The 26,537-nt window shown below is 57.9% G+C and overlaps 1 protein-coding gene across 2 annotated transcripts in view; it reads left to right on the top strand.

The window, feature by feature from the left end:
* Positions 1-26,537, top strand: part of ATP6V0A4 (ATPase H+ transporting V0 subunit a4) — a 43,114-nt gene that overhangs the window by 11,733 nt on the left and 4,844 nt on the right. For both annotated transcript variants that reach the window (XM_069762836.1, XM_069762837.1), the window contains exons 7-18: positions 2,482-2,608; positions 11,647-11,729; positions 11,956-12,049; positions 13,091-13,303; positions 13,374-13,524; positions 13,600-13,739; positions 14,806-14,963; positions 15,788-15,881; positions 15,957-16,075; positions 17,276-17,492; positions 17,648-17,755; positions 17,968-18,108. In XM_069762836.1, coding sequence (XP_069618937.1) covers positions 2,482-2,608; positions 11,647-11,729; positions 11,956-12,049; positions 13,091-13,303; positions 13,374-13,524; positions 13,600-13,739; positions 14,806-14,963; positions 15,788-15,881; positions 15,957-16,075; positions 17,276-17,492; positions 17,648-17,755; positions 17,968-18,108 — 1,645 coding nt within the window. The remainder of the gene's footprint in view (positions 1-2,481; positions 2,609-11,646; positions 11,730-11,955; positions 12,050-13,090; positions 13,304-13,373; positions 13,525-13,599; positions 13,740-14,805; positions 14,964-15,787; positions 15,882-15,956; positions 16,076-17,275; positions 17,493-17,647; positions 17,756-17,967; positions 18,109-26,537) is intronic.

Below are 26,537 nucleotides of genomic sequence, written 5' to 3'. Positions count from 1 at the left end.
AGAGCTGCAGTCACTATTCTGCTGTTACATCATGTCTTATCCTCAAGTCACCTCCAGAGCTGCACTCACTGTTCTGCTGTTACATCATGTCTTATCCTCTAGTCACCCCCAGAGCTGCAGTCACTATTCTGCTGTTACATCATGTCTTATCCTCAAGTCACCTCCAGAGCTGCACTCACTGTTCTGCTGTTACATCATGTCTTATCCTCTAGTCACCCCCAGAGCTGCAGTCACTATTCTGCTGTTACATCATGTCTTATCCTCAAGTCACCTCCAGAGCTGCACTCACTGTTCTGCTGTTACATCATGTCTTATCCTTCAGTCACCTCCAGAGCTGCAGTCACTATTCTGTTGTTACATCATGTCTTATCCTCCAGTCACCTCCAGAGCTGCAGTCACTGTTCTGCTGTTACATCATGTCTTATCCTCCAGTCACCTCCAGAGCTGCAGTCACTATTCTGCTGTTACATCATGTCTTATCCTCCAGTCACCTCCAGAGCTGCAGTCACTATTCTGCTGTTACATCATGTCTTATCCTTCAGTCACCTCCAGAGCTGCACTCACTGTTCTGCTGTTACATCATGTCTTATCCTCCAGTCACCTCCAGAGCTGCAGTCACTATTCTGCTGTTATATCATGTCTTATCCTCCAGTCACCTCCAGAGCTGCAGTCACTATTCTGCTGTTACATCATGTCTTATCCTCCAGTCACCTCCAGAGCTGCAGTCACTATTCTGCTATTACATCATGTCTTATCCTCCAGTCACCTCCAGAGCTGCACTCACTGTTCTGCTGTTACATCATGTCTTATCCTCCAGTCACCTCCAGAGCTGCAGTCACTATTCTGCTGTTACATCATGTCTTATCCTCCAGTCACCTCCAGAGCTGCAGTCACTATTCTGCTGTTACATCATGTCTTATCCTCCAGTCACCTCCAGAGCTGCACTCACTGTTCTGCTGTTACATCATGTCTTATCCTCCAGTCACCTCCAGAGCTGCAGTCACTATTCTGCTGTTACATCATGTCTTAACCTCCAGTCACTTCCAGAGCTGCAGTCACTATTCTGCTGTTACATCATGTCTTATCCTCAAGTCACCTCCAGAGCTGCACTCACTGTTCTGCTGTTACATCATGTCTTATCCTCTAGTCACCCCCAGAGCTGCAGTCACTATTCTGCTGTTACATCATGTCTTATCCTCCAGTCACCTCCAGAGCTGCACTCACTGTTCTGCTGTTACATCATGTCTTATCCTCTAGTCACCCCCAGAGCTGCAGTCACTATTCTGCTGTTACATCATGTCTTATCCTCAAGTCACCTCCAGAGCTGCACTCACTGTTCTGCTGTTACATCATGTCTTATCCTCTAGTCACCCCCAGAGCTGCAGTCACTATTCTGCTGTTACATCATGTCTTATCCTCAAGTCACCTCCAGAGCTGCACTCACTGTTCTGCTGTTACATCATGTCTTATCCTCTAGTCACCCCCAGAGCTGCAGTCACTATTCTGCTGTTACATCATGTCTTATCCTCAAGTCACCTCCAGAGCTGCACTCACTGTTCTGCTGTTACATCATGTCTTATCCTTCAGTCACCTCCAGAGCTGCAGTCACTATTCTGTTGTTACATCATGTCTTATCCTCCAGTCACCTCCAGAGCTGCAGTCACTGTTCTGCTGTTACATCATGTCTTATCCTCCAGTCACCTCCAGAGCTGCAGTCACTATTCTGCTGTTACATCATGTCTTATCCTCCAGTCACCTCCAGAGCTGCAGTCACTATTCTGCTGTTACATCATGTCTTATCCTCCAGTCACCTCCAGAGCTGCACTCACTGTTCTGCTGTTACATCATGTCTTATCCTCCAGTCACCTCCAGAGCTGCAGTCACTATTCTGCTGTTATATCATGTCTTATCCTCCAGTCACCTCCAGAGCTGCAGTCACTATTCTGCTGTTACATCATGTCTTATCCTCCAGTCACCCCCAGAGCTGCAGTCACTATTCTGCTGTTACATCATGTCTTATCCTCCAGTCACCTCCAGAGCTGCAGTCACTGTTCTGCTGTTACATCATGTCTTATCCTCCAGTCACCTCCAGAGCTGCAGTCACTATTCTGCTGTTACATCATGTCTTATCCTCCAGTCACCTCCAGAGCTGCAGTCACTATTCTGCTGTTACATCATGTCTTATCCTCCAGTCACCTCCAGAGCTGCACTCACTGTTCTGCTGTTACATCATGTCTTATCCTCCAGTCACCTCCAGAGCTGCAGTCACTATTCTGCTGTTATATCATGTCTTATCCTCCAGTCACCTCCAGAGCTGCAGTCACTATTCTGCTGTTACATCATGTCTTATCCTCCAGTCACCTCCAGAGCTGCAGTCACTATTCTGCTGTTACATCATGTCTTATCCTCCAGTCACCTCCAGAGCTGTATTCCTACTTCAGACCAGTGGTACTGGTGTCTGACCCTCCTCTCGGTTCGCAGGTTCACGGCCGGGGTGATCGGCAGGGAGAGGATGGCGTCATTCGAGCGGCTGCTGTGGAGGGTCTGCAGGGGGAACATCTACCTGAAGTACAGCGAGCTGGACACGGCTCTGGAGGACCCCGTCACTGTAAGGACCCGCATGGGGCCCGGGGCCGCTCTGCACTGCGGAGCCATAGAGCGAGGAGGACCGTCTGACCCCAGCGGAGCCGGATGCTGCTCCTCTGCCTATGGCGGCAGATACAAGGGGGCTGCACCACCGAGGACTTGTAGGCTGCACCACCGAGGGCTTCTAGGCTGCACCACCGAGGGCTTGTAGGCTGCACCACTGAGGACTTGTAGGCTGCACCACCGAGGGCTTCTAGGCTGCACCACCGAGGGCTTGTAGGCTGCACCACCGAGGACTTGTAGGCTGCACCACCGAGGGCTTGTAGGCTGCACCACCGAGGACTTGTAGGCTGCACCACCGAGGGCTTGTAGGCTGCACCACCGAGGGCTCCTAGGCTGCACCACTGAGGGCTTGTAGGCTGCACCACCGAGGGCTTGTAGGCTGCACCACCGAGGGCTTGTAGGCTGCACCACCGAGGGCTTCTAGGCTGCACCACCGAGGGCTTGTAGGCTGCACCACCGAGGGCTTCTAGGCTGCACCACCGAGGGCTTGTAGGCTGCACCACCGAGGGCTTCTAGGCTGCACCACCGAGGGCTTGTAGGCTGCACCACCGAGGACTTGTAGGCTGCACCACTGAGGGCTTGTAGGCTGCACCACCGAGGGCTTGTAGGCTGCACCACCGAGGGCTTGTAGGCTGCACCACTGAGGGCTTGTAGGCTGCACCACCGAGGACTTGTAGGCTGCACCACTGAGGGCTTGTAGGCTGCACCACCGAGGGCTTGTAGGCTGCACCACCGAGGGCTTGTAGGCTGCACCACTGAGGGCTTGTAGGCTGCACCACCGAGGGCTTGTAGGCTGCACCACCGAGGGCTTCTAGGCTGCACCACCGAGGGCTTGTAGGCTGCACCACCGAGGGCTTGTAGGCTGCACCACCGGGGGCTTGTAGGCTGCACCACTGAGGGCTTCTAGGCTGCACCACCGAGGGCTTGTAGGCTGCACCACCGAGGGCTTGTAGGCTGCACCACCGAGGGCTTGTAGGCTGCACCACCGAGGGCTTCTAGGCTGCACCACCGAGGGCTTGTAGGCTGCACCACCGAGGGCTTGTAGGCTGCACCACCGAGGGCTTGTAGGCTGCACCACCGGGGGCTTGTAGGCTGCACCACCGAGGGCTTGTAGGCTGCACCACCGGGGGCTTGTAGGCTGCACCACTGAGGGCTTCTAGGCTGCACCACCGAGGACTTGTAGGCTGCACCACCGAGGGCTTGTAGGCTGCACCACCGAGGGCTTGTAGGCTGCACCACTGAGGGCTTGTAGGCTGCACCACCGAGGGCTTCTAGGCTGCACCACCGAGGACTTGTAGGCTGCACCACCGAGGGCTTGTAGGCTGCACCACCGGGGGCTCCTAGGCTGCACCACTGAGGGTTTGTAGGCTGCACCACTGAGGGCTTGTAGGCTGCACCACCGAGGGCTCCTAGGCTGCACCACTGAGGACTTGTAGGCTGCACCACCGAGGGCTTGTAGGCTGCACCACCGGGGGCTCCTAGGCTGCACCACTGAGGGCTTGTAGGCTGCACCACTGAGGGCTTCTAGGCTGCACCACCGAGGACTTGTAGGCTGCACCACCGAGGGCTTGTAGGCTGCACCACCGGGGGCTCCTAGGCTGCACCACTGAGGGCTTGTAGGCTGCACCACCGAGGGCTCCTAGGCTGCACCACTGAGGACTTGTAGGCTGCACCACCGAGGGCTTGTAGGCTGCACCACCGAGGGCTTGTAGGCTGCACCACCGAGGGCTTGTAGGCTGCACCAATGAGGGCTTGTAGGCTGCACCAATGAGGGCTTGTAGGCTGCACCACTGAGGGCTCCTAGGCTGCACCACCGAGGGCTTGTAGGCTGCACCAATGAGGGCTTGTAGGCTGCACCACTGAGGGCTCCTAGGCTGCACCACCGAGGGCTTGTAGGCTGCACCACCGAGGGCTTGTAGGCTGCACCACCGAGGGCTTCTAGGCTGCACCACCGAGGGCTTCTAGGCTGCACCACCGAGGGCTTGTAGGCTGCACCACCGAGGGCTTGTAGGCTGCACCACCGAGGGCTTGTAGGCTGCACCACCGAGGGCTTCTAGGCTGCACCACCGAGGGCTTCTAGGCTGCACCACCGAGGGCTTGTAGGCTGCACCACCGAGGGCTTGTAGGCTGCACCACCGAGGACTTCTAGGCTGCACCACCGAGGGCTTCTAGGCTGCACCACCGAGGGCTTGTAGGCTGCACCACCGAGGGCTTGTAGGCTGCACCACCGGGGGCTTGTAGGCTGCACCACCGAGGGCTTGTAGGCTGCACCACCGGGGGCTTGTAGGCTGCACCAATGAGGGCTTGTAGGCTGCACCACTGAGGGCTCCTAGGCTGCACCACCGAGGGCTTGTAGGCTGCACCACCGAGGGCTTGTAGGCTGCACCACCGAGGGCTTCTAGGCTGCACCACCGAGGGCTTCTAGGCTGCACCACCGAGGGCTTGTAGGCTGCACCACCGAGGGCTTGTAGGCTGCACCACCGAGGACTTCTAGGCTGCACCACCGAGGGCTTCTAGGCTGCACCACCGAGGGCTTGTAGGCTGCACCACCGAGGGCTTGTAGGCTGCACCACTGAGGGCTTCTAGGCTGCACCACCGGGGGCTTGTAGGCTGCACCAATGAGGGCTTGTAGGCTGCACCACTGAGGGCTCCTAGGCTGCACCACTGAGGGCTTGTAGGCTGCACCACCGAGGGCTTGTAGGCTGCACCACTGAGGGCTCCTAGGCTGCACCACTGAGGGCTTGTAGGCTGCACCACCGAGGGCTCCTAGGCTGCACCACTGAGGACTTGTAGGCTGCACCACCGAGGGCTTCTAGGCTGCACCACCGAGGGCTTGTAGGCTGCACCACCGGGGGCTCCTAGGCTGCACCACTGAGGGCTTGTAGGCTGCACCACCGGGGGCTCCTAGGCTGCACCACTGAGGACTTGTAGGCTGCACCACCGAGGGCTTCTAGGCTGCACCACCGAGGGCTCCTAGGCTGCACCACTGAGGGCTTGTAGGCTGCACCACCGAGGGCTCCTAGGCTGCACCACTGAGGACTTGTAGGCTGCACCACCGAGGGCTTCTAGGCTGCACCACCGGGGGCTTGTAGGCTGCACCACCGAGGACTTGTAGGCTGCACCACCGAGGGCTTCTAGGCTGCACCACTGAGGGCTTGTAGGCTGCACCACCGAGGGCTTGTAGGCTGCACCACCGAGGGCTTGTAGGCTGCACCACCGAGGGCTTCTAGGCTGCACCACCGAGGGCTTGTAGGCTGCACCACCGAGGGCTCCTAGGCTGCACCACTGAGGGCTTGTAGGCTGCACCACCGAGGGCTCCTAGGCTGCACCACTGAGGACTTGTAGGCTGCACCACCGAGGGCTTCTAGGCTGCACCACCGAGGGCTTGTAGGCTGCACCACTGAGGGCTTGTAGGCTGCACCACCGGGGGCTCCTAGGCTGCACCACTGAGGGCTTGTAGGCTGCACCACCGGGGGCTCCTAGGCTGCACCACTGAGGACTTGTAGGCTGCACCACCGAGGGCTTCTAGGCTGCACCACCGAGGGCTCCTAGGCTGCACCACTGAGGGCTTGTAGGCTGCACCACCGAGGGCTCCTAGGCTGCACCACTGAGGACTTGTAGGCTGCACCACCGAGGGCTTGTAGGCTGCACCACCGGGGGCTTGTAGGCTGCACCACCGAGGACTTGTAGGCTGCACCACCGAGGGCTTCTAGGCTGCACCACCGAGGGCTTGTAGGCTGCACCACCGAGGGCTTGTAGGCTGCACCACCGAGGGCTTGTAGGCTGCACCACCGAGGGCTTGTAGGCTGCACCACTGAGGGCTTGTAGGCTGCACCACCGAGGGCTTGTAGGCTGCACCACCGAGGGCTTGTAGGCTGCACCACTGAGGATTTGTAGGCTGCACCACCGAGGGCTTCTAGGCTGCACCACCGGGGGCTTGTAGGCTGCACCACCGAGGGCTTGTAGGCTGCACCACCGAGGGCTTCTAGGCTGCACCACTGAGGGCTTGTAGGCTGCACCACCGAGGGCTTGTAGGCTGCACCACCGAGGGCTTGTAGGCTGCACCACCGAGGGCTTGTAGGCTGCACCACTGAGGGCTTGTAGGCTGCACCACCGAGGGCTTGTAGGCTGCACCACCGAGGGCTTGTAGGCTGCACCACTGAGGACTTGTAGGCTGCACCACCGAGGGCTTGTAGGCTGCACCACCGAGGGCTTGTAGGCTGCACCACCGAGGGCTTGTAGGCTGCACCACCGAGGGCTTCTAGGCTGCACCACCGGGGGCTTGTAGGCTGCACCACCGAGGGCTTCTAGGCTGCACCACTGAGGGCTTCTAGGCTGCACCACCGAGGACTTGTAGGCTGCACCACTGAGGGCTTGTAGGCTGCACCACCGAGGACTTGTAGGCTGCACCACTGAGGGCTTGTAGGCTGCACCACTGAGGGCTTGTAGGCTGCACCACCGAGGGCTTCTAGGCTGCACCACTGAGGGCTTGTAGGCTGCACCACCGAGGACTTGTAGGCTGCACCACTGAGGGCTTGTAAGCTGCACCACCGAGGGCTTGTAGGCTGCACCACCGAGGGCTTGTAGGCTGCACCACCGAGGACTTGTAGGCTGCACCACCGGGGGCTTGTAGGCTGCACCACCGAGGGCTTGTAGGCTGCACCACCGAGGGCTTGTAGGCTGCACTACTGAGGGCTTGTAGGCTGCACCACCGAGGGCTTGTAGGCTGCACCACCGAGGGCTTGTAGGCTGCACTACTGAGGGCTTGTAGGCTGCACCACCGAGGACTTCTAGGCTGCACCACCGAGGACTTGTAGGCTGCACCACCGAGGGCTTCTAGGCTGCACCACCGAGGACTTGTAGGCTGCACCACCGAGGGCTTGTAGGCTGCACCACCGAGGGCTTGTAGGCTGCACCACTGAGGGCTTGTAGGCTGCACCACCGAGGGCTTGTAGGCTGCACCACCGAGGGCTTGTAGGCTGCACCACTGAGGATTTGTAGGCTGCACCACCGAGGGCTTCTAGGCTGCACCACCGGGGGCTTGTAGGCTGCACCACCGAGGGCTTGTAGGCTGCACCACCGAGGACTTCTAGGCTGCACCACCGAGGACTTGTAGGCTGCACCACCGAGGGCTTCTAGGCTGCACCACCGAGGACTTGTAGGCTGCACCACCGAGGGCTTGTAGGCTGCACCACCGAGGGCTTGTAGGCTGCACCACCGAGGGCTTGTAGGCTGCACCACCGAGGGCTTCTAGGCTGCACCACTGAGGGCTTGTAGGCTGCACCACCGAGGGCTTGTAGGCTGCACCACCGAGGGCTTGTAGGCTGCACCACCGAGGGCTTGTAGGCTGCACCACTGAGGACTTGTAGGCTGCACCACCGAGGGCTTGTAGGCTGCACCACCGAGGGCTTGTAGGCTGCACCACCGAGGGCTTCTAGGCTGCACCACCGGGGGCTTGTAGGCTGCACCACCGAGGGCTTCTAGGCTGCACCACTGAGGGCTTCTAGGCTGCACCACCGAGGACTTGTAGGCTGCACCACTGAGGGCTTGTAGGCTGCACCACCGAGGACTTGTAGGCTGCACCACTGAGGGCTTGTAGGCTGCACCACCGAGGGCTTGTAGGCTGCACCACCGAGGGCTTGTAGGCTGCACCACCGAGGGCTTGTAGGCTGCACCACCGAGGGCTTGTAGGCTGCACCACCGAGGGCTTCTAGGCTGCACCACTGAGGGCTTGTAGGCTGCACCACCGAGGGCTTGTAGGCTGCACCACCGAGGGCTTGTAGGCTGCACCACCGAGGGCTTGTAGGCTGCACCACCGAGGGCTTGTAGGCTGCACCACCGAGGGCTTGTAGGCTGCACTACTGAGGGCTTGTAGGCTGCACCACCGAGGGCTTGTAGGCTGCACCACCGAGGGCTTGTAGGCTGCACTACTGAGGGCTTGTAGGCTGCACCACCGAGGACTTCTAGGCTGCACCACCGAGGACTTGTAGGCTGCACCACCGAGGGCTTCTAGGCTGCACCACCGAGGACTTGTAGGCTGCACCACTGAGGGCTTGTAGGCTGCACCACCGAGGGCTTGTAGGCTGCACCACCGAGGACTTGTAGGCTGCACCACCGAGGACTTCTAGGCTGCACCACCGAGGACTTGTAGGCTGCACCACCGAGGGCTTGTAGGCTGCACCACCGAGGGCTTGTAGGCTGCACCACCGAGGGCTTGTAGGCTGCACCACCGAGGACTTGTAGGCTGCACCACCGAGGGCTTGTAGGCTGCACCACCGAGGGCTTGTAGGCTGCACCACCGAGGGCTTGTAGGCTGCACCACCGAGGGCTTCTAGGCTGCACCACCGAGGGCTTGTAGGCTGCACCACCGAGGGCTTGTAGGCTGCACCACCGAGGGCTTGTAGGCTGCACCACCGAGGGTTTGTAGGCTGCACCACCGAGGGCTTGTAGGCTGCACCACCGAGGGCTTGTAGGCTGCACCACCGAGGGCTTGTAGGCTGCACCACCGAGGGCTTGTAGGCTGCACCACCGAGGGCTTCTAGGCTGCACCACCGAGGGCTTCTAGGCTGCACCACCGAGGACTTGTAGGCTGCACCACCGGGGGCTTGTAGGCTGCACCACCGAGGGCTTGTAGGCTGCACCACCGAGGGCTTGTAGGCTGCACTACTGAGGGCTTGTAGGCTGCACCACCGAGGGCTTCTAGGCTGCACCACCGAGGACTTGTAGGCTGCACCACTGAGGGCTTGTAGGCTGCACCACCGAGGACTTGTAGGCTGCACCACCGAGGGCTTCTAGGCTGCACCACCGAGGACTTGTAGGCTGCACCACTGAGGGCTTGTAGGCTGCACCACCGAGGGCTTGTAGGCTGCACCACCGAGGGCTTGTAGGCTGCACCACCGAGGGCTTCTAGGCTGCACCACTGAGGGCTTGTAGGCTGCACCACCGAGGGCTTGTAGGCTGCACCACCGAGGGCTTGTAGGCTGCACCACCGAGGGCTTGTAGGCTGCACCACTGAGGACTTGTAGGCTGCACCACCGAGGGCTTGTAGGCTGCACCACCGAGGGCTTGTAGGCTGCACCACCGAGGGCTTCTAGGCTGCACCACCGGGGGCTTGTAGGCTGCACCACCGAGGGCTTCTAGGCTGCACCACTGAGGGCTTCTAGGCTGCACCACAGAGGACTTGTAGGCTGCACCACTGAGGGCTTGTAGGCTGCACCACCGAGGACTTGTAGGCTGCACCACTGAGGGCTTGTAGGCTGCACCACCGAGGGCTTGTAGGCTGCACCACCGAGGACTTGTAGGCTGCACCACCGAGGGCTTGTAGGCTGCACCACCGAGGGCTTGTAGGCTGCACCACCGAGGGCTTGTAGGCTGCACCACCGAGGGCTTGTAGGCTGCACCACCGAGGGCTTGTAGGCTGCACCACTGAGGGCTTGTAGGCTGCACCACCGAGGGCTTGTAGGCTGCACCACCGAGGGTTTGTAGGCTGCACCACCGAGGGCTTGTAGGCTGCACCACCGAGGGCTTGTAGGCTGCACCACCGAGGGCTTGTAGGCTGCACCACCGAGGGCTTGTAGGCTGCACCACCGAGGGCTTCTAGGCTGCACCACCGAGGGCTTCTAGGCTGCACCACCGAGGGCTTCTAGGCTGCACCACCGAGGGCTTGTAGGCTGCACCACCGAGGGCTTGTAGGCTGCACCACCGAGGGCTTGTAGGCTGCACCACCGAGGACTTGTAGGCTGCACCACCGAGGGCTTGTAGGCTGCACCACCGAGGACTTGTAGGCTGCACCACCGAGGGCTTCTAGGCTGCACCACCGAGGACTTGTAGGCTGCACCACCGAGGGCTTGTAGGCTGCACCACCGAGGACTTGTAGGCTGCACCACCGAGGACTTCTAGGCTGCACCACCGAGGACTTGTAGGCTGCACCACCGAGGGCTTCTAGGCTGCACCACCGAGGGCTTGTAGGCTGCACCACCGAGGGCTTGTAGGCTGCACCACCGAGGGCTTCTAGGCTGCACCACCGAGGGCTTGTAGGCTGCACCACCGAGGGCTTGTAGGCTGCACCACCGAGGGCTTCTAGGCTGCACCACCGAGGGCTTGTAGGCTGCACCACCGAGGGCTTGTAGGCTGCACCACCGAGGGCTTGTAGGCTGCACCACCGAGGGCTTGTAGGCTGCACCACCGAGGGCTTGTAGTCTGCACCACCGAGGACTTGTAGGCTGCACCACCGAGGGCTTGTAGGCTGCACCAATGAGGGCTTGTAGGCTGCACCAATGAGGGCTTGTAGGCTGCACCAATGAGGGCTTGTAGGCTGCACCACCGAGGGCTTGTAGGCTGCACCACCGGGGGCTTGTAGGCTGCACCAATGAGGGCTTGTAGGCTGCACCACCGAGGGCTTGTAGGCTGCACCACCGAGGGCTTGTAGGCTGCACCACCGAGGGCTTGTAGGCTGCACCACCGAGGGCTTGTAGGCTGCACCACCGAGGGCTTGTAGTCTGCACCACCGAGGACTTGTAGGCTGCACCACCGAGGGCTTGTAGGCTGCACCAATGAGGGCTTGTAGGCTGCACCAATGAGGGCTTGTAGGCTGCACCAATGAGGGCTTGTAGGCTGCACCACCGGGGGCTTGTAGGCTGCACCACCGGGGGCTTGTAGGCTGCACCAATGAGGGCTTGTAGGCTGCACCACCGAGCAGGGGTGGATAGACCTTTGGTGCAATGTGTGAATCCGCAGGGGCCCTTAGGGGCCACAACTGCCAGAGCAGGTGAATTTGAGCATTGTGATGAGTTCTTGGACTGTAAGGGCCCATATGTTGTTACTGCACAGGGCCCCTTCTGTCTGTGTCCACATAGGCTGCACCACTGAGACCCTGTGGAGGTCTGGTAGATGCAGAGTTGTCATGGGGGCGCCAGGTACAATGTCCATGACTCCTCTGCAGGTGGATGTTTCTGGGGTCTTTGCTCCTGTTCTCACGTCTCCTCCATTCTCCCCCAGAAAGAAGAAGTGAAGAAGAACGTGTTCATCATCTTCTACCAGGGCGACCAACTGAAGCAGAAGATCCGCAAGATCTGTGAGGGGTGCGCGGGGGCCTCTGGTGGCGGCTTGTGGTGGTAGTGGTAGTGGGTGTGATATTGGGGAGCCCCCAGATTTGAGGCCCCTTTTTAAAAAAATTTGGCCCCTTTTTCCGTTTGCTGTCATTGATTGGGGTTCACACAGTTTTTCCTGGCGATGGCGTCGTCTCCCATTGTAAATTGTAGATTAAAAAAAACTGCGTGCAGCGACCGTTCTCATCTTATGTTACAGGTTTAAAGCCACAGTGTACCCGTGTCCGGAGTCCGCATCCGAGCGCAGGGACATGGCCGCCGATGTGAACACCAGGATCGAGGACCTGAACGCGGTGCGTGGGGGAGGGGCAGCGGCGCCATGTCTGACCACAATATGGACCCGATCAATTATCGCATTTTTGCCTTTTTTTCATTTTGATATTTTTTAATTACTATTATTATTATTTATATTTTTATCTATCTTCATTTTTCGTACATTTTAGGCTACGTTCACATTTGACGACACAACGCATGCAAAACGCATGCACAACGCAGAGTTTTGTGACGCATGCGGTCATTTTTTGCATGATTTTTGGCGCCGAAAAAACTGCATCATGCAGCGTCCTCTGCGCCCTGACAGTTGTGCCAAAATGACGCATGCGTCACAAAACGCAAGACAACGCATGTCCATGCGCCCCCCATGTTAAATATATATATATGTCCATGCGCCCAACGCTGCGCCGCACAACGCTAATGTGAACTTAGCCTTAGATCTTTCTTTGATTCCATATTATATTTTTGGCTTTTTTTTCCTGTTCCTCTTCGTTGGCGCAGGTTTTAGTTTCCCAGATGTTTGGGGCGGATAAATCAATTGCAACTATTTAAAAACTTTTCAAAAAGTTGCGAAACTTTTGTGTTGCGAGATTTTTATTTGGTTCAGAACGTGCAACTTTTTGCTAAAAAAAAAAAAAAGAAAGGTGTTAGACAAAAAAATCTTCTTGAATGTTGACAGGAAGAAAAAGTGACAAATATTGCAAGACAGAATAAAAAACACGGGTTAAAAAAAATTGCAGGTGGCGATCTGGATTTTAATTTTTGTGTTTTTTACGACTTTCTGGAGCAAAATAATCGCACGATCCATTAAAATATCGCTCACGGCTGTAACATTTGCATAAAAAAATTGTGACTTAAAAAAAGAGTCAAAAATAATAAATCAGTCGCCAAAATCTGAGATACAAAAAAAACAAGCTGGAAAAATGCTTCAAAATGTGCGCAGGGATTTGGCGTAAAAAAAAAAAAAATGGCAGATGCGATAATGAATAGGGCCCCATGCGCCTGTGTGATGATCTTCATGAAGCAGGCGGCTCAGGATGAACATTTCTCGTCCGTTTCAGGTGATTACGCAGACGGAGTCGCACCGGCAGCGCGTGTTGTTGGAGGCGGCGCAGAATCTCTCCGGCTGGATGATTAAGGTGAAGAAGATGAAGGCCGTGTACCACGTGCTGAACCTGTGCAACATCGACGTCACCCAGCAGTGCGTCATTGCCGAGATCTGGTGCCCGGTGAACGACAAGGAGCGCATCAAACGGGCGCTGCACCGCGGGATGGTGAGAGTCGCTATGTCGGATATAACCAGGGGCCCCCAGTGATACATTGTAACGGCGTCCTCCATTGCAGGAGCGCAGCGGCTCCACCATCGCTCCCATCCTGACCGATATACCCACCAAAATGGAGCCGCCGACCTTCAACCGGATCAACAAGTTCACCTCCGGCTTCCAGAACATCATCGACGCCTACGGGGTCGGGAACTACAGAGAGATGAACCCAAGTAAGATCCTTCCGGGGGGGGATCATTGTTGGGGAGCGGTGATGTCGTTATAATGAGTGCCCTCCTCCCGTCCAGCCCCATACACCATCGTCACCTTCCCCTTCCTCTTCGCGGTGATGTTTGGCGACTGCGGACACGGCGCCGTCATGTTAGGGTTCGCGGCATGGATGGTGGCGAACGAGAAAAAGCTTCTGGCTGCCAAGACGGACAATGAGGTGAGAGGACGAGAGAAGGGAAATATCGCCGGGCATAAACCGCCTACTGAATGTGCACCAGGTGCTGTGTAACCAGCGACATTGCAGCATCTAAATGGTTAACAGAGAGAGGGGCTTCTAATGTCGCCCCAGAGCCTGATGTGACCCCACTGTAGCCGGGGACCGGACCCTCTTAGCCCGTATATGTTCACACCTGTTTGTTTTTACGCTTTTCTTTGTCTCCCTTCTTCTTACCGTTCACGGCCTCATGCGTGTTGTGTCTGGAGCTGACGTTTATTGCTTCCATTTTGGGTACCTAAAGATTTTTTTGCCTTATATTCTATTTTTAGGGGAGATAACAAAATTTTTAAAAAAACGCAGACTTTTAGGGGCACTTTTATGTCTTTTTACACATTTTATGGAGTCCTGGACTCGCACTACGTACAAGTAAAATGTTTGCAGGATATTGATGTCAATTACGATTTGGCAAATGTCATCTACCACTTGTCTCCTCAAGACACGATAGATGAAAGAAAAAAAAAAGAGGGGGGATATGAGGGACCTCAAGGATCTTTAATATTTTCTATGACACCTCCCCCTTTTGAGGTGGCGTAGGGGCCGATTGACAGATTCCCCCTGAACCGCCCACCTATCCTGGATTCCATAATACCCTCCCTGTTGGAGATTCAGGGATAGGCTTCTCCGGGGGGTTACTCCGACAGGTCTGGGACTCCTGGCTAGGGGTAGCCAAAAGTGAGGCTAGAGCCAAAAATTACAGGAACCCCCTGGGACCTGTTCTGGGTCAATCAATGGTCCTGTTATCCCACTTGATGATGGGAGTCCAGGAGACAGGACGTTTCTTGCGTTCTGGGCTCTTGGGCCGTGAGTGACAGGCTTTCTCCCCAGGAAATAACATTTTTGTTTTTGTACAACAGGCTGTGGGACATACCGGCCCACCACCCTGACCAACTTTAGGTACAATTTTCCCACCCCTCTGACAGGCTAGGGGTACCTTATCCCTATGCTCCCTAAATACGTCAAGATAAAAATGAAACGTTCCTCATCGTCTTTCCTATTGCTCTCGTAGATCTGGAACACGTTCTTCGGGGGCCGGTACCTGATCCTCCTCATGGGCGTATTCTCCATCTACACTGGCTTCATCTACAACGACTGCTTCTCCAAGTCATTCAACATCTTTGGTTCGTCATGGCGGGTGCGGCCCATGTTCACCAACGGCTCCTGGAAGTAGGTTCCTTTCCCTTGCCCTCTCCACCCTGTCCTCACCTTGTCTCCTCCACCCCGTCCTCGCCTCGTCCCCTACACTCGGTCCTCGTCTCGTTTCCTCCTCCACCCCGTCCTCACCTTGTCTCCTCCACCCCGTCATCGCCTCGCCCCTTCCACCCTGTCCTCACCTCGCCCCCTCCACCCGGCCCTTGTCTCATCCCCTCCATCTTGTCCTCGTCTTATCCCCTCCACCCCATCCTCACCTTGTTTCCTCCACCCCGTCCTCACCTCGCCCCATCCACCTGTTCCTTACCTCGTCTCCTCCACCTCATCCTCGTCTCGTCCCCTCCACCTCATCCTCATCTCGTCCCCTCCACCTCATCTTCGTCTCGTCCCCGCCACCTGTTCCTCGCGTCGTCCCCTCCACCTGTTCCTCGCGTCGTCCCCTCCACCCGGTCCTCACCTCGTCTCCTCCTCCTCGTCTCGTCTCCTCCACCTCGTCCTCGTCTCGTCCCCTCCACCTGTTCCTCGCGTCGTCCCCTCCACCCGGTCCTCACCTCGTCTCCTCCTCGTCTCGTCCCCTCCACCTGTTCCTCGCGTCGTCCCCTCCACCTGTTCCTCGCCTCGTCCCCTCCACCCGGTCCTCACCTCGCCCCCTCCACCCGGTCCTCACCTCACCCCATCCACCTGTTCCTTACCTCGTCTCCTCCACCTCGTCCTCATCTCGTCCCCTCCACCTCGTCTTCGCCTCGTCCCCTCCACCTGGTCCTCACCCCCTCACCCGGTCCTTGTCATTCTTTACACATGTAGACATCTCTGGTTACCTTCCTTCTCCCTCTTCCTAGCGATAATTTATTGCACCAGGGAATAGATTTGCAGCTGGACCCGAAGGTCCCCGGCGTGTATTCCGGGAACCCGTACCCGTTTGGCATCGACCCGGTGAGTTAATTTCCAGGTTTTCTGTGTCTTTAGTTTTGGGGGATTCCGCCCCAATATTTCCTGCTGTTCCTCCAGATCTGGAATATCGCTAAGAACAAGCTGACCTTCCTGAATTCCTACAAGATGAAGATGTCGGTGGTGATGGGGATCACACAGATGGTGTTCGGGGTGATGCTCGGTCTCCTCAACCACATGTGAGTGCGGGACTCTAAAAAGGGGAAACGAGAGTTTCTAATGGATGGTGTCAATCTAAACTCAAACCTAGGGATGGTCTCATCATCTGTATTGGGGTGTCCTGGGCTGCGGAGGGTCAGAATGGGGGTGTCCTGGGCTGCAGGGGATCAGTATAGGGGTGTTCTGGGCTGTGGAGGATCAGTATGGGGGTGTCCTGGTCTGCAGAGGATCAGTATAGGGGTGTCCTGGGCAGCAGAGGATCAGTACGGGGGTGTCCTGGGCGGCGGAGGATCAGTACGGGGGTGTCCTGGGCTGCAGAGGATCAGTACGGGGGTGTCCTGGGCGGTAGAGGATCAGTACAGGGGTGTCCTGGGCGGTAGAGGATCAGTATTGGGGTGTCTTGGTCTGCAGAGGATCAGTATAGGGGTGTCCTGGGCAGCAGAGGATCAGTACGGGGGTGTCCTGGGCTGCAGAGGATCAGTACGGGGGTGTCCTGGGCGGCGGAGGATCAGTACGGGGGTGTCCTGGGCTGCAGAGGATCAGTACGGGGGTGTCCTGGGCGGCGGAGGATCAGTACGGGGGTGTCCTGAGCGGTAGAGGATCAGTACGGGGGTGTCCTGGGCTGCAGAGGATCAGTACGGGGGTGTCCTGGGCGGCGGAGGATCAGTACGGGGGTGTCCTGGGCTGCAGAGGATCAGTACGGGGGTGTCCTGGGCGGTAGAGGATCAGTACAGGGGTGTCCTGGGCGGTAGAGGATCAGTATTGGGGTGTCCTGGGCGGCAGAGGATCAGTACGGGGGTGTCCTGAGCTGCAGTGGATCAATACGGGGGTGTCCTGAGCTGCAGTGGATCAGTATGGGGGTGTCCTGGGTGGTAGAAGATCAGTACGGGGGTGTCCTGGGCGGTAGAAGATCAGTACGAGGGTGTCCTGGGCAGCAGAGGATCAGTACGGGGGTGTCCCGGGCAGCAGAGGATCAGTACGGTGGTGTCCTGGGCGGTAGAGGATCAGTACGGGGGTGTCCTGGGTGGTAGAGAATCAGTACGGGGGTGTCCTGAGCTGCAGTGGATCAGTACGGGGGTGTCCAGGGCGGCAGAGGATCAGTACAGGGGTGTCCTGGGCGGCAGAGGATCAGTACAGGGGTGTCCTGGGCGGCAGAGCATTAGTATGGGTGGTCCCAGCATCTGGGGGGCTCTCACTCATGATTTCTCTCTACTTCCCAGCAATTTCCGCCGACACATTAACATCGTCCTGCAGTTTATCCCGGAGATGATCTTCATCCTTTGTCTCTTCGGTTATCTTGTCTTCATGATCATCTTCAAGTGGTGCAAATACAACGCGGGGAACTCGCAGGAGGCCCCCAGTATCCTCATCCACTTCATCAACATGTTCCTGTTCAACTACAACGACCCGACCAACGCTCCGCTGTACGAGCACCAGGTACAGCTGGGGGGCATCCAGGTCTGCGCCCGGTCCTGGGGGCCACACTGAGTGCTGATGTAGGAGTGCACCAGCGGTGTCTCGGCATGCTGGGACTTGTGGTTCTCCTACATTAGGCACATCACTAATAATATCTGATCTCTTCATGATTTCAGAAAGAAGTCCAGAGTTTCCTGGTCATATTCGCGATCATCGCTGTTCCCTGGATGCTGCTGATCAAACCCTTCATCCTGCGAGCAAAACACCGCAAGCAGCAGCGAATGGTAATGGTGGACCCCCGTCCTGATTAGGGGCCGTCGCACCGAGCTGTCGGAGCAGAAACTTCCCAAAAATGACACGTCGGGGGCATAAAAACATAAAAATCTGAAACGGCTGATAACAGAGAATAATGCACTGTAGTCTCTTGTCCTGTTCTGCTCTCACACACCAGACACGAGTTGTCTTCTCACTGCTGGCTGCGCTTTGTCCTCCACAGCTGCACTCGTCAACTGCACCTGAAGAAGATATTGAGATCACAGAAGTGGAAAATGCAAATCACTCCAAGAAGGAGGCTAAGAAGGAGGAGGCCGCCGCTGCCCACGGAGGACACGATGACCACGGGGGACACGGCGGCGAGGTCTGGATATCTGCTCCTCGGGGGCAGGACAAATGCAGATTATGCAATATGTGACAAACTATTAACCCTCTCCCAGCACGGAGTCTGGGATATTCAGATACGGCCCTGTCTATCCATCATCTGTACCACAGCTACGGTCACAAACCTCCCGGGCCAAGAGTTTCACTGTACTGCTGACAGAAAGGCGGGTGGCAGCAATGCTGTAGTACTGGTCCTGGCAGGCAGGTGGCAGCAGAGCTCTAGTACCAGTCCTGGCAGACAGGTGGCAGCAGAGCCTGTAGTACCAGTCCTGGGAAGCAGGTGGCAGCAGAGCTCTAGTACCAGTCCTGGCAGACAGGTGGCAGCAGAGCTGTAGTACCAGTCCTGGGAGGCAGGTGGCAGCAGAGCTCTAGTACCAGTCCTGGCAGACAGATGGCAGCAGAGCTGTAGTACCAGTCCTGGGAGGCAGGTGGCAGCAGAGCTCTAGTACCAGTCCTGGCAGACAGGTGGCAGCAGAGCTGTAGTACCAGTCCTGGGAGGCAGGTGGCAGCAGAGCTCTAGTACCAGTCCTGGCAGACAGATGGCAGCAGAGCTGTAGTACCAGTCCTGGGAGGCAGGTGGCAGCAGAGCTCTAGTACCAGTCCTGGCAGACAGATGGCAGCAGAGCTGTAGTACCAGTCCTGGGAGGCAGGTGGCAGCAGAGCTCTAGTACCAGTCCTGGCAGACAGGTGGCAGCAGAGCTGTAGTACCTGTCCTGGCAGGCAGGTGGCAGCAGAGCTGTAGTACCAGTCCTAGCAAGCAGGTGGCAGCAGAGCTGTAGTACCAGTCCTGGCAGACAGGTGGCAGCAGAGCTGTAGTACCAGTCCTGGGAGGCAGGTGGCAGCAGAGCTCTAGTACCAGTCCTGGCAGACAGGTGGCAGCAGAGCTGTAGTACCTGTCCTGGCAGGCAGGTGGCAGCAGAGCTGTAGTACCAGTCCTAGCAAGCAGGTGGCAGCAGAGCTGTAGTACCAGTCCTGGCAGGCAGGTGGCAGCAGAGCTGTAGTACCAGTCCTGGGAGGCAGGTGGCAGCAGAGCTCTAGTGCCAGTCCTGGCAGGCAGGTGGCAGCAGAGCTCTAGTGCCAGTCCTGGCAGGCAGGTGGCAGCAGAGTTGTACTACCAGTCCTGGGAGGCAGGTGGCAGCAGAGCTGTACTACCAGTCCTGGGAGGCAGGTGGCAGCAGAGCTGTAGTACCAGTCCTGGCAGGCAGGTGGCAGCAGAGTTGTACTACCAGTCCTTTCAGGCAGGAGGCAGCAGAGCTCTAGTACCAGTCCTGGCAGGCAGGTGGCAGCAGAGCTGTAGTACCAGTCCTGGGAAGCAGGTGGCAGCAGAGCTGTACTACCAGTGCTGGGAGGCAGGTGGCAGCAGAGCTGTAGTACCAGTCCTGGGAAGCAGGTGGCAGCAGAGCTCTAGTACCAGTCCTACCAAGCAGGTGGCAGCAGAGCTGTAGTACCAGTCCTACCAAGCAGGTGGCAGCAGAGCTGTAGTACCAGTCCTGGCAGGCAGGTGGCAGCAGAGCTCTAGTACCAGTCCTGGCAGACAGGTGGCAGCAGAGCTGTAGTACCAGTCCTGGGAGGCAGGTGGCAGCAGAGCTCTAGTACCAGTCCTGGCAGACAGATGGCAGCAGAGCCTGTAGTACCAGTCCTGGGAAGCAGGTGGCAGCAGAGCTCTAGTACCAGTCCTGGCAGACAGGTGGCAGCAGAGCTGTAGTACCAGTCCTGGGAGGCAGGTGGCAGCAGAGCTCTAGTACCAGTGCTGGCAGACAGGTGGCAGCAGAGCTGTAGTACCAGTCCTGGGAGGCAGGTGGCAGCAGAGCTCTAGTACCAGTCCTGGCAGACAGGTGGCAGCAGAGCTGTAGTACCAGTCCTGGGAGGCAGGTGGCAGCAGAGCTCTAGTACCAGTCCTGGCAGACAGGTGGCAGCAGAGCTGTAGTACCTGTCCTGGCAGGCAGGTGGCAGCAGAGCTGTAGTACCATTCCTAGCAAGCAGGTGGCAGCAGAGCTGTAGTACCAGTCCTGGCAGACAGGTGGCAGCAGAGCTGTAGTACCAGTTCTGGGAGGCAGGTGGCAGCAGAGCTCTAGTACCAGTCCTGGCAGACAGGTGGCAGCAGAGCTGTAGTACCTGTCCTGGCAGGCAGGTGGCAGCAGAGCTGTAGTACCAGTCCTAGCAAGCAGGTGGCAGCAGAGCTGTAGTACCAGTCCTGGCAGGCAGGTGGCAGCAGAGCTGTAGTACCAGTCCTGGGAGGCAGGTGGCAGCAGAGCTCTAGTGCCAGTCCTGGCAGGCAGGTGGCAGCAGAGTTGTACTACCAGTCCTGGGAGGCAGGTGGCAGCAGAGCTGTACTACCAGTCCTGGGAGGCAGGTGGCAGCAGAGCTGTAGTACCAGTCCTGGCAGGCAGGTGGCAGCAGAGTTGTACTACCAGTCCTTTCAGGCAGGAGGCAGCAGAGCTCTAGTACCAGTCCTGGCAGGCAGGTGGCAGCAGAGCTGTAGTACCAGTCCTGGGAAGCAGGTGGCAGCAGAGCTGTACTACCAGTGCTGGGAGGCAGGTGGCAGCAGAGCTGTAGTACCAGTCCTGGGAAGCAGGTGGCAGCAGAGCTGTACTACCAGTCCTGGCAGGCAGGTGGCAGCAGAGCTGTAGTGCCAGTCCTGGCAAGCAGGCGGCAGCAGAGCTGTAGTACCAGTCCTGGCAGGCAATTGGCAGCAGAGCTGTAGTACCAGTCCTGGCAGGCTGGTGGCAGCAGAGCTGTAGTACCAGTTCTCGGAGGAAGGTGGCAGCAGAGCTGTAGTACCAGTCCTGGGAGGCAAGTGGCAGCAGAGCTGTAGTACCAGTCCTGGCAGACAGGTGGCAACAGAGCTGTAGTACCAGTCCTCGGAGGCAGGTGGCAGCAGAGCTCTAGTACCAGTCCTGGCAGACAGGTGGCAGCAGAGCTGTAGTACCTGTCCTGGCAGGCAGGTGGTAGCAGAGCTGTAGTACCAGTCCTGGCAGACAGGTGGCAGCAGAGCTGTAGTACCAGTCCTGGCAGACAGGTGGCAGCAGAGCTGTAGTACCAGTCCTAGCAAGCAGGTGGCAGCAGAGCTGTAGTACCAGTCCTGGCAGGCAGGTGGCAGCAGAGCTGTAGTACCAGTCCTGGCAGACACGTGGCAGCAGAGCTGTAGTACCAGTCCTGGCAGGCAGGTGGCAGCAGAGCTGTACTACCAGTCCTGGGAAGCAGGTGGCAGCAGAGCTGTAGCACCAGTCCTGGCAGGCAATTGGCAGCAGAGCTGTATTACCAGTCCTGGCAGGCAGGTGGCTGCAGAGCTGTATTACCAGTCCTCGGAGACAGGTGGCAGCAGAGCTGTAGCACCAGTCCTGGGAGGCAGGTGACAGAAGAGCTGTAGTACCAGTCCTGAGAGGCAGGTGGCAGCAGAGCTGTAGTACCAGTCCTGGGAGGCAGGTGGCGGCAGAGCTGTAGCACCAGTCCTGGGAGGCAGGTGGCGGCAGAGCTGTAGTACCAGTCCTGGCAGGCTGGTGGCAGCAGAGCTGTAGTACCAGTTCTCGGAGGAAGGTGGCAGCAGAGCTGTAGTACCAGTCCTGGCAGACAGGTGGCAGCAAAGCTGTAGTACCAGTCCTGGGAGGCAAGTGGCAGCAGAGCTCTAGTACCAGTCCTGGCAGACAGGTGGCAGCAGAGCTGTAGTACCAGTCCTGGGAGGCAGGTGGCAGCAGAGCTCTAGTACCAGTCCTGGCAGACAGGTGGCAGCAGAGCTGTAGTACCTGTCCTGGCAGGCAGGTGGTAGCAGAGCTGTAGTACCAGTCCTGGCAGACAGGTGGCAGCAGAGCTGTAGTACCAGTCCTGGCAGACACGTGGCAGCAGAGCTGTAGTACCAGTCCTAGCAAGCAGGTGGCAGCAGAGCTGTAGTACCAGTCCTGGCAGGCAGGTGGCAGCAGAGCTGTAGTACCAGTCCTGGCAGACAGGTGGCAGCAGAGCTGTAGTACCAGTCCTGGCAGACACGTGGCAGCAGAGCTGTAGTACCAGTCCTGGCAGGCAGGTGGCAGCAGAGCTGTACTACCAGTCCTGGGAAGCAGGTGGCAGCAGAGCTGTAGCACCAGTCCTGGCAGGCAATTGGCAGCAGAGCTGTATTACCAGTCCTGGCAGGCAGGTGGCTGCAGAGCTGTAGTACCAGTCCTCGGAGACAGGTGGCAGCAGAGCTGTAGCACCAGTCCTGGGAGGCAGGTGACAGAAGAGCTGTAGTACCAGTCCTGAGAGGCAGGTGGCAGCAGAGCTGTAGTACCAGTCCTGGGAGGCAGGTGGCGGCAGAGCTGTAGCACCAGTCCTGGGAGGCAGGTGGCGGCAGAGCTGTAGTACCAGTCCTGGCAGGCTGGTGGCAGCAGAGCTGTAGTACCAGTTCTCGGAGGAAGGTGTCAGCAGAGCTGTAGTACCAGTCCTGGCAGACAGGTGGCAGCAAAGCTGTAGTACCAGTCCTGGGAGGCAAGTGGCAGCAGAGCTCTAGTACCAGTCCTGGCAGACAGGTGGCAGCAGAGCTGTAGTACCAGTCCTGGGAAGCAGGCGGCAGCAGAGCTCTAGTACAAGTCCTGGCAGGCAGGAGGCAGCAGAGCTGTAGTACCAGTCCTGGGAAGCAGGTGGCAGCAGAGCTCTAGTACCAGTCCTAGCAGACAGGTGGCAGCAGAGCTGTAGTACCAGTCCTGGGAGGCAGGTGGCAGCAGAGCTCGAGTACCATTCCTGGCAGACAGGTGGCAGCAGAGCTGTAGTACCTGTCCTGGCAGGCAGGTGGCAGCAGAGCTGTAGTACCAGTCCTAGCAAGCAGGTGGCAGCAGAGCTGTAGTACCAGTCCTGGCAGGCAGGTGGCAGCAGAGCTCTAGTGCCAGTCCTGGCAGGCAGGTGGCAGCAGAGTTGTACTACCAGTCCTGGGAGGCAGGTGGCAGCAGAGCTGTACTACCAGTCCTGGGAGGCAGGTGGCAGCAGAGCTGTAGTACCAGTCCTGGCAGGCAGGTGGCAGCAGAGTTGTACTACCAGTCCTGGGAGGCAGGTGGCAGCAGAGCTCTAGTGCTAGTCCTGGCAGGCAGGTGGCAGCAGAGTTGTACTACCAGTCCTTTCAGGCAGGGGGCAGCAGAGCTCTAGTACCAGTCCTGGCAGACAGGTGGCAGCAGAGCTGTAGTACCAGTCCTGGGAGGCAGGTGGCAGCAGAGCTCTAGTACCAGTCCTGGCAGACAGGTGGCAGCAGAGCTGTAGTACCTGTCCTGGCAGGCAGGTGGCAGCAGAGCTGTAGTACCAGTCCTAGCAAGCAGGTGGCAGCAGAGCTGTAGTACCAGTCCTGGCAGGCAGGTGGCAGCAGAGCTGTAGTACCAGTCCTGGGAGGCAGGTGGCAGCCGAGCTCTAGTGCCAGTCCTGGCAGGCAGGTGGCAGCAGAGTTGTACTACCAGTCCTGGGAGGCAGGTGGCAGCAGAGCTGTACTACCAGTCCTGGGAGGCAGGTGGCAGCAGAGCTGTAGTACCAGTCCTGGCAGGCAGGTGGCAGCAGAGTTGTACTACCAGTCCTGGGAGGCAGGTGGCAGCAGAGCTCTAGTGCCAGTCCTGGCAGGCAGGTGGCAGCAGAGTTGTACTACCAGTCCTGGGAGGCAGGGGGCAGCAGAGCTCTAGTACCAGTCCTGGCAGGCAGGTGGCAGCAGAGCTGTAGTACCAGTCCTGGGAAGCAGGTGGCAGCAGAGCTGTACTACCAGTCCTGGCAGGCAGGTGGCAGCAGAGCTGTAGTGCCAGTCCTGGCAAGCAGGCTGCAGCAGAGCTGTAGTACCAGTCCTGGCAGGCAATTGGCAGCAGAGCTGTATTACCAGTCCTGTCAGGCAGGAGGCAGCAGCAGAGCTGTAGTATCAGTCCTGGGAAGCATGTGGCAGCAGAACTGTACTACCAGTCCTAGCAAGCAGGTGGCAGCATAGCTGTAGTACCAGTCCTGGCAGACAGGTGGCAGCAGAGCTGTAGTACCAGTCCTGGCAGACAGGTGGCAGCAGAGCTGTAGTACCAGTCCTGGCAGACCGGTGGCAGCAGAGCTGTAGTACCAGTCCTGGCAGGCAGGTGGCAGCAGAGCTGTACTACCAGTCCTGGGAAGCAGGTGGCAGCAGAGCTGTAGCACCAGTCCTGGCAGGCAATTGGCAGCAGAGCTGTATTACCAGTCCTGGCAGGCAGGTGGCTGCAGAGCTGTAGTACCAGTCCTTGGAGACAGGTGGCAGCAGAGCTTTAGTACCAGTCCTGGGAGGCAGGTGGCAGCAGAGCTGTAGTACCAGTCCTGGGAGGCAGGTGGCGGCAGAGCTGTAGTACCAGTCCTGGCAGGCTGGTGGCAGCAGAGCTGTAGTACCAGTCCTGGGAGGCACGTGGCAGCAGAGCTCTAGTACCAGTCCTGGCAGACAAGTGGCAGCAGAGCTGTAGTACCTGTCCTGGCAGGCAGGTGGCAGTAGAGCTGTAGTACCAGTCCTGGCAGGCAGGTGGCAGCAGAGCTGTAGTACCAGTCCTGGGAGGCAGGTGGCAGCAGAGCTCTAGTGCCAGTCCTGGCAGGCAGGTGGCAACAGAGTTGTACTACCAGTCCTGGGAGGCAGGTGGCAGCAGAGCTGTACTACCAGTCCTGGGAGGCAGGTGGCAGCAGAGCTGTAGTACCAGTCCTGGCAGGCAGGTGGCAGCAGAGCTGTAGTACCAGTCCTGGGAGGCAGGTGGCAGCAGAGCTCTAGTGCCAGTCCTGGCAGGCAGGTGGCAACAGAGTTGTACTACCAGTCCTGGGAGGCAGGTGGCAGCAGAGCTGTACTACCAGTCCTGGGAGGCAGGTGGCAGCAGAGCTGTAGTACCAGTCCTGGCAGGCAGGTGGCAGCAGAGTTGTACTACCAGTCCTGGGAGGCAGGTGGCAGCAGAGCTCTAGTGCCAGTCCTGGCAGGCAGGTGGCAGCAGAGTTGTACTACCAGTCCTTTCAGGCAGGGGGCAGCGGAGCTCTAGTACCAGTCCTGGCAGGCAGGTGGCAGCAGAGCTGTAGTACCAGTCCTGGGAAGCAGGTGGCAGCAGAGCTGTACTACCAGTCCTGGCAGGCAGGTGGCAGCAGAGCTGTAGTGCCAGTCCTGGCAAGCAGGCGGCAGCAGAGCTGTAGTACCAGTCCTGGCAGGCAATTGGCAGCAGAGCTGTATTACCAGTCCTGTGTTATGAGAGGCAATTCAGTACCACAATGAACATAGCGGTCAGAGCACATACAGTGATCTGACAATAACCCAAAATCATAGAATGAGCTCTGAGACGTGGGAACTCTGCAGACCGCAATCCCTAATCCTCTCCAAACAACACTAGAGGCAGCCGTGGATTGCGCCTATCTCTGCCTATGCAACTCGGCACAGCCTGAGAAACTAACTAGCCTGAAGATAGAAAATAAGCCTACCTTGCCTCAGAGAAATACCCCAAAGGAAAAGGCAGCCCCCCACATATAATGACTGTGAGTTAAGATGAAAAGACAAACGTAGGGATGAAATAGATTCAGCAAAGTGAGGCCCGACTTTCTTAACAGAGCGAGGATAGGAAAGATAACTTTGCGGTCTACACAAAACCCTAAAGAAAACCACGCAAAGGGGGCAAAAAGACCCTCCGTACCGAACTAACGGCACGGAGGTACACCCTTTGCGTCCCAGAGCTTCCAGCAACAAATTAGACAAGCTGGACAGAAAAAATAGCAAACAAATAGCAAAGAAGAACTTAGCTTTGCAGAGCAGCAGGCCACAGGAATGATCCAGGGAAAAACAAGTCCAACACTGGAACATTGACAGGAAGCCAGGATCAAAGCATTAGGTGGAGTTAAGTAGAGAAGCACCTAACGACCTCACCAGATCACCTGAGGGAGGAAACTCAGAAGCCGCAGTACCACTTTCCTCCACAAACGGAAGCTCCCAGAGAGAATCAGCCGAAGTACCACTTGTGACCACAGGAGGGAGCTCTGCCACAGAATTCACAACAGTCCTGGCAGGCAATTGGCAGCAGAGCTGTAGTACCAGTCCTGGGAAGCAGGTGGCAGCAGAACTGTACTACCAGTCCTAGCAAGCAGGTGGCAGCAGAGCTGTACTACCAGTCCTGGGAAGTAGGTGGCAGCAGAGCTGTAGCACCAGTCCTGGCAGGCAATTGGCCGCAGAGCTGTATTACCAGTCCTGGCAGGCAAGTGGCTGCAGAGCTGTAGTACCAGTCCTCGGAGAAAGGTGGCAGCAGAGCTTTAGTACCAGTCCTGGGAGGCAGGTGGCAGCAGAGCTGTAGTACCAGTCCTGGCAGGCAGGTGGCAGCACAGCTGTAGTACCAGTCCTGGCAGGCAGGTGACAGAAGAGCTGTAGTACCAGTCCTGAGAGGCAGGTGGCAGCAGAGCTGTAGTACCAGTCCTGGGAGGCAGGTGGCGGCAGAGCTGTAGTACCAGTCC

The sequence above is a fragment of the Ranitomeya imitator genome, chromosome 4 (assembly GCF_032444005.1).
Source record: "Ranitomeya imitator isolate aRanImi1 chromosome 4, aRanImi1.pri, whole genome shotgun sequence".
NCBI classification, from domain to species: domain Eukaryota; kingdom Metazoa; phylum Chordata; class Amphibia; order Anura; family Dendrobatidae; genus Ranitomeya; species Ranitomeya imitator.
Note: the sequence above shows the minus strand (reverse complement) of the source record. Positions and strands in the feature narration are given on the sequence as shown.